The 6,824-nt window shown below is 36.8% G+C and overlaps 1 protein-coding gene across 1 annotated transcript in view; it reads left to right on the top strand.

Moving 5' to 3' along the window:
- LOC111625277 (glycerophosphodiester phosphodiesterase 1-like) overlaps positions 1-6,189 on the top strand; it is a 54,641-nt gene extending 48,452 nt beyond the window's left edge. The window contains exons 4-6 of the mRNA XM_023368384.1: positions 4,973-5,065; positions 5,129-5,346; positions 5,523-6,189. Coding sequence (XP_023224152.1) covers positions 4,973-5,065; positions 5,129-5,346; positions 5,523-5,649 — 438 coding nt within the window. The 3' untranslated portion in view covers positions 5,650-6,189. The remainder of the gene's footprint in view (positions 1-4,972; positions 5,066-5,128; positions 5,347-5,522) is intronic.
- The last annotated feature ends 635 nt before the right edge of the window (positions 6,190-6,824 follow it).

The raw sequence follows: 6,824 nt of genomic DNA, 5'->3' as shown, positions 1-6,824 counted from the left end.
CAACATCAGAAGCAGAAGCGTCGCGATCTGGCAACATTGAAACAAGTTTCGAGAAGGACCACGTGTATCGACAGAAGGCGAGAAGAGAAAATTTACATACTTAAGTACTAATAGTTCACGAAAATAATAATTTTCGTGAACTATTATTACTTAAGTATGTAAAAATTTATTACATTTCCTGTTGTACGAGGGTTTTACCCAAGTCTCGAACCGTGTCAGAGTAAATCCGTGCTATAAAAGTACCGTGTTATACGGGGGATGGTACCAATTCTCGAACCGTGATAGAGTGAATCCGTGCTATAGAAGTGCCGTGTTATACGGGGGTTACCTGTATAATATGTCGAACTTTTAGTTCTAGCCATTTATCGATACTGTAGAAGTTTCCGTCGCTTCAAGGGATCCAAATTCAAATCCAGTTCGAAGCTTTGTGAGTTTTAATTACTTGGATTTCGTTTTATACTCTAGTCATTGACATTTATTCAGTTGTTCGTTTAATGTATAAAATGTTCGAGTGATGAAAAACCAAAGTTTTTTGAAATACCCGAGTAATTCTAGTTAAAATATAGGCTTTTGACCGGAAATGAATGCTGTCGAAAGGTATTGAAAAAACTATTACAGTAGTTGAATATAGTGTACTGTCGATTATACGCGCTAATGATGGAAAAGCCGTGCGCGGATAATCCAAACTACATACGGTACTATATTAAACTGTACTGTATTGAAGAAGAAGAAACGTAACTTACGATCACCCAGTACAAAAAAAAAAAATAAAGTACCCTTATTCAACGCTGTCCAAAGTGAGATTTAACGGTCTAAATGCCACCAAATCTGGTATGATATTTTAGGGCAGGAGGAAGACATTTCCGTTAAAAAAATAGTACCAAAAGTCACCACTATGACGTTTTATTTCGTGCTTAACAATCTAGGAGATATTGCTTAATGCGGTCTCCATTCTGAAGATGACGAACGATGTGTTCGACGGCCGATGGATGCTTTTCACGCGCAATATAATACTGTCTTTCAAAGCTGCTAAATTTACGTTCTTGATAAGCCGTACTTTTTAAATGTCCCATACCTAAAAACCACACAGATTAATATTTGGAGAACGAGGTTGCCAGGCGGTCGGAAACGCGTGACTAATCACTTATTTTCTAAAATGCCACCGAAACAGAGCGCTCCATCTTGCACGAAAGCGGTTGACTGCTCAGATGTTACCGGTAATCGCTGTTGCACCGAAGTGAAAATGTTCCTTCGCTCCACAGAACCTCGATGTATTTATTTTTCATTGTGGTAAGGAATATCGATGCAAAAGTCAATGGGTTTTCCTTTTCGGCGGCGAGTAACTGCTGGGTGTGGCTGATTTTATATGACAATGCACCAACTTTTTCGGTACCTTCCGCGCCGTGCCATAGGATACACCCAACTGCCGTAACACTACACGCGCGCTATTGCGGACTATAATATTCGTTGACAGTTCAACAATAGCTGTGGTTACTTCATTCACAACTTGCGACGGCGTTGACCGGCTGAACTCCTAAACGACTAGTTTACCCGAATCGAGTGATTGTTCACCCGAAAGCCGAATGGTGGACGTTGGCTAAATTTCCCAAGTGCAGCCAGAGTTATCTCATGAAACAACTTTACGAGAAATGCCCGTTTTAGCAAAATGATAGCTGGTAAGATTAATATTCGACAGTTGTTGCCACCCGCAACTTGACTGCAACACGTACGCTTACGTAAAGGAAACCTCTTCGTTGCTCGCAGAGCCAGAAGAGTGGTGAATTTTGGTAGTAATTTTTTTAATGGAAATGTCGTCGTACCAAATCTCCGTAGATGGCGTCGAATAGCGGTATTTTTAATTTACATATTTAATAATAGAGAGATTGTGGTCAAAGTTTCGTCTCTAAAACGTCAACGTCGAACGTTGAGCGCCGCCATCTTGTAAGCCTAGAAGTTTGACAATGGCGTTTGGAACGTCGAGCAAATCTCTCTAATGTTGTATTGTTTAAACAAATGCTTTAGGTGTACTGTAATTTTTTTCGCCGTTTGTGTTCTCGAACATTTCGTTATTTAAAAATAGACGAATCGGAAATGTTTCGAGTTTCTCGAAGGAAATATTTAAAAATCAAAATACAAGAAACACAAACCTGGGTTAAAACGTGGGCGTGTCGCGAACGTCACGTGGTACCGACTCGTTCAACGAACGGTTTCGGCCAACGAATTGCCATACGTTTCTATATTCAACGGTTGACTCAACAGTGAATTTTCCGTTGAGTCCCTCCGTTGAACGATCTGACGTCACGTTTTGCAGAAAAAAGAAACGCTTTCGTTGAGAGGTCGCTTTTCAAGATGGCTGACTTCAGTAACGAGAAGGTGGCGATTGTGACTGTTTTGCTAAATAATTAAAGTAACTCGCTTAACCATTATTCGAATAAATCCTTTTATTCAAATGAACCCGTATCTGTATCATTTTTTTTGTATACTGGGTCTTTTTTTAATTAATAATTTTAATTAATTTCTTGAATATTTATATCATTAGGAAGACTTAGCGGGCCAAATATCGGTCGTAATCAATTTTGGACAAATGAAAAAATCTTAATATTTCAATATTGACCAAATTATCCAACATAATCGTGCAATCACGTGTTTTATCATATACAGATTGTTCATTAATCTGTCCGCTATTACAGCATCCACAGCAGCGAATGGATAGTTTCTATAAGCGAAATTTACTTTTTCGTGGAAGCCGCCATGTTAGTTTGTTGACTACTCAACGGTCTTTCAGGTCGTTGAGACCGTTGAGCTCAACGGTGAAACAGCGCTGACGTCACTAGTCTCAACGGAGAACTCAACGGTCCATTTAGAAACGTTGTTCTCTCACCGTTGAGTCAACTGTTGAATATAGAAACGTACGGTTGGTAGCGCACAGTAATTGTCGATTACGCTTCTAAACAATTACTGCGTGACATGGACGCGTATTATAAATCTAGCTTTAGTCAGGAACTGTCGTTTATAATATATTTAGAATACCCGAATAATTTAGATTTTTGTGTAATTGTTTTAATAATAATAAAGCTTAAAAATAACTTTAGAAATTTCATTAGAATGTCGGTCTGACGATTCCCAGAGCCACTTCTGACGTTAAGCAATTGTTATATCTCGGGAAATTTATTAATAAACTAAATACAAATGTATATTATTTATTTTTTAATTGGAAGATAAACGTGCAAATAGAAATATTATTAATTTATTTTAATATTAATATTAAAATAAATTTTAAAAAATATACGAGAAATAAACTATTTCTCCTTTAATTAATTGTTGTTTGCTCGAATTTATTTTCCACGCCATCTTTTTTAAAGCTCGGTATGAAAAAGATGCGGACAAAACTCACGTCAATTGATTAATTACAGTCAAAATGAAATAGATATTAATATTTAAAATATAAATACGAGCCGAAGTAGAGGGAGATATAAAACTCTTGGTAAATTACAGTTTAAAAAGCAGAGATTGCAAAATATTATGCCATAAAGTTAAATTTGCCGATAGAATATTCCGACCAACTTCTTACAAAAATGCGCCAATGTACACCATCTGCAGTTGGAATGTATTAAATAAGCGGGATTATTATATCGACTGTACTTTCTGTTTATCTACGCAATGTATTAAGTTAATTAATCAGGATATAAGTACGATGTTTAGGATGTTAACTTACCATCTTGTTAATAGAAATTCATTTTTTATACCAGTCACTCTTATCGTTCAATTTTCTCGGGACAGAAATAGACAAATGTTTCTTCGCCAGTAAGACGATCGTTTTCTGGTGTAAAAACTTAAATATATTTAACACGATGGATTTATAGCGACGAGAACGAAGACCCCTGTCAAGGACACTCCGTTGCAAAGTCAACATTGCATGAGTGAAAGCTGGATTGATTCTCGTGGAACCAAGAGGGGGGAAGAGAGAGAAAGAGTTCTTTAACGATTACCGCTTCCGATCGTGTTTATAAACGTTAATTGCCACCCCCTAACGGATGGGAATTTATACAAATCTTTGCGAAACGTAAATAGTTTGGGTAATTACAATGAGTCTTCTAAACTGGTGGCAGGTTCCGGCGCCACTTGCAACGTCTGTGTTTACAAACCGGCACCTGGAATATTTAAGTAAAAGACCAGGAAGTGGTTTGCCGTCTGCATTCGAAAGACAAATATCGATGACGTATCAACAGTTTTTATTTTTTTCCTCTCGCTTCTTCGCCCGACACAAATTTAAATTAAGCCGAAACCGAGCAGATGTTTTGTATTACGTATTCGATATATTTATATAGGGATGGGGTTAGCGGGATTTATTTAGACTAGATCCCGTCGAGGTGGCTCCATCTGGTTGTTTCTTCAGAAGATTGATGCTGGGGAAGAAGACGAGAAATAAACTTTGTCGACCGCACCGTTACACGTCGGTGATGGTTTACGTCGTCACCGAACTCCTTTATTCGCTAACGGTGGACGATTAGTCGCAGAGAAGAGCCGACCGTCGGGTGTTGACCCCTTATCAACCCAACGGAAATAGTCATCCCCTTTTATATTACGCGAGTAGACAATGGCGCCGGGCCAAACTTATTTCTATTATGAAATATCGTTTTTAATATTCTAAATGTTTTTACGATGAAGCATTCTTTAGTTATTTACTGTTTTCTAGTATGAAAGTTGCCACACTTTAAAATATTCTTCCGTGCCTTTCGTTTCCGCTATTACCCGTTATAAAAACAAATGAACAAGTAATTAAAGTAATAGATTAACAATTAAGAACATTCATTTCTTCGTACGGTAACGAATATTTTTTCCGTTAGGAAGTAAATTATAAAGTGTTTTAACGAATAATTAAATGAGTTTGGTAGATTTATAGTTAATAATTATTAAAGTAATATTTCTATTGGCTTTAAATTAAAGATGAACTTATATTTAATCTCCTTAGGCGGTGACATTGATGGAACACATGTTTAGTAAATACCCAGATCTGTATAAGACGTCGATAGTGGCTTCCTTTTATCCAAATTTTATCTATCAGGTAAGGTTTTCTCTGTTTTCCACGTTCGCATTCAATTCGTTAATGATTTATCAATTTTTCTAGTTGAGACGAGTGGATCCTAAAATAGCCACCGCTTTGATATGGCGCCCTATGGTCGTTTCTACGGATAGCTATCCCAACGGTCGACCTAGACACAAGTCGACGATTAAAATGTTTTTGGCTAACGTGGCCGATTACGTTTTGGAATGGTCGATACATAATTGGCTTTGGTACGTTGCCGGTTCGTCCGTCGTCCTCATCCATAAAGACTGTCTGTCACCGTAAGTGTCGCTTTAGTTAATTGTTTATTATGTAAGGAATGCCACTCTATTCTTTCTCTCGCAGCTATTTGAGTCTCCGGCGATTGCTGTAAGGAATGCTCTCGCTTAAAATTAACTGCGAGCATCCCTCGCAACAGTCCGTTCTTTAATGTCTGACCTCTGTTTTTTACGTGTAGGCATTACGTTAGGATGTGGAAAGATCGGGGTGTTAAAGTATTAGCTTGGACGGTCAACCATCCGGTAGAGAAGGATTATTTGAGTAAATGGTTGAAGGTACCTTACATAACGGATACGATGCAGTGAAACCACTCCAATCTAACACGGAAAATGCATATTTTGTTTGCTTATTTATGCCAATTTTGAAGCATAACCGGTATAGTAACTGTTTCTTTCCTATTAAAAGGAGTACCCTGTTGTTTTAAAGGACATTTTCTATAAAATAGAAGCGAGAAAAAGTGTTTTAAACACAATATATTTATAAGGGTAAAAGAAAAAATAATTGTAAAATTATTATATGTAAGTTTTATTACGAAATATTTTTATATGGCCAAACTCCTCGAATTTCGCTTTATTTAAATTGAGATTTTAAAAGGAAATAATGTTATAACAAAGAGATTATGGATTCATCCCCGGAAACTAGCAACGTCGTTCTTGTTGCCAGTTTAATTTTAAAGCTTGTCACATTCCACAGTTTCTAGTTAGAGATTTTAATGATAAATAAAGACAAATTTTCATTCATTTTGTGAAATTTGATGCCATTTTCCCATTAATTATTTCTTATTTTATATATATTTAACAAATTTTATTAAATAAAAGTTTATTAAAGGCTTTGGTATATCTTCTTGGTTTATGTTTACACACTGTATACAACTTTAAATAATTTTTTCTTTTGTTATTATTAAACAGAATATCTTTATACGGAGAAACAAATTACATTTTTTTTAATATAAAAATCAAAATTATAGATCTATAAATTCCCACTGTCGTTCATCCGTCCGCCTGTCTTTCCTTAATCTCGAGAACGGCCTTAGACGAAAGACGAGACCGAATACGGAGGCCCCAATTAACGAGTTGCCGAACTTTCCCCGACAAAAAAGAAGTTATGTGTGGCGCCATCTGCTATGCTATTTTCAAAAAAGCATTTTATATTATTATTATTATTATTAACCGGCGACCGAGCGGTTCCGTTTCCTAAACACTGGGAATTCGGTCGTGGGTTCGCTCCTGGCCGGCCACGTAGGGGTCAGTTACCCTTTAAAAAAACCTCCCAGAAGGCATTTTCCCAGTCTCTTCGCGAGTAATTTCGTATGGTCAAGCAAAACGTATAGGCCGGCTCTTCGGAGGACAAGTGCCTACTCGATAACTTCCATAATTAACCCCGATACGAGAGGGAGAGAGAGAGATTGTTATAAAATGGCAAAAGATCTAATTTTGAGAGTAGAGACGAGTTTTATTATTTTTTAATTGTAAATGTTAAT

Source organism: Centruroides sculpturatus, unplaced genomic scaffold, assembly GCF_000671375.1.
Source record: "Centruroides sculpturatus isolate CEXI.00-Female unplaced genomic scaffold, Cexi_2.0 scaffold221, whole genome shotgun sequence".
In the NCBI taxonomy this organism is placed as follows: domain Eukaryota; kingdom Metazoa; phylum Arthropoda; class Arachnida; order Scorpiones; family Buthidae; genus Centruroides; species Centruroides sculpturatus.
Note: the sequence above shows the minus strand (reverse complement) of the source record. Positions and strands in the feature narration are given on the sequence as shown.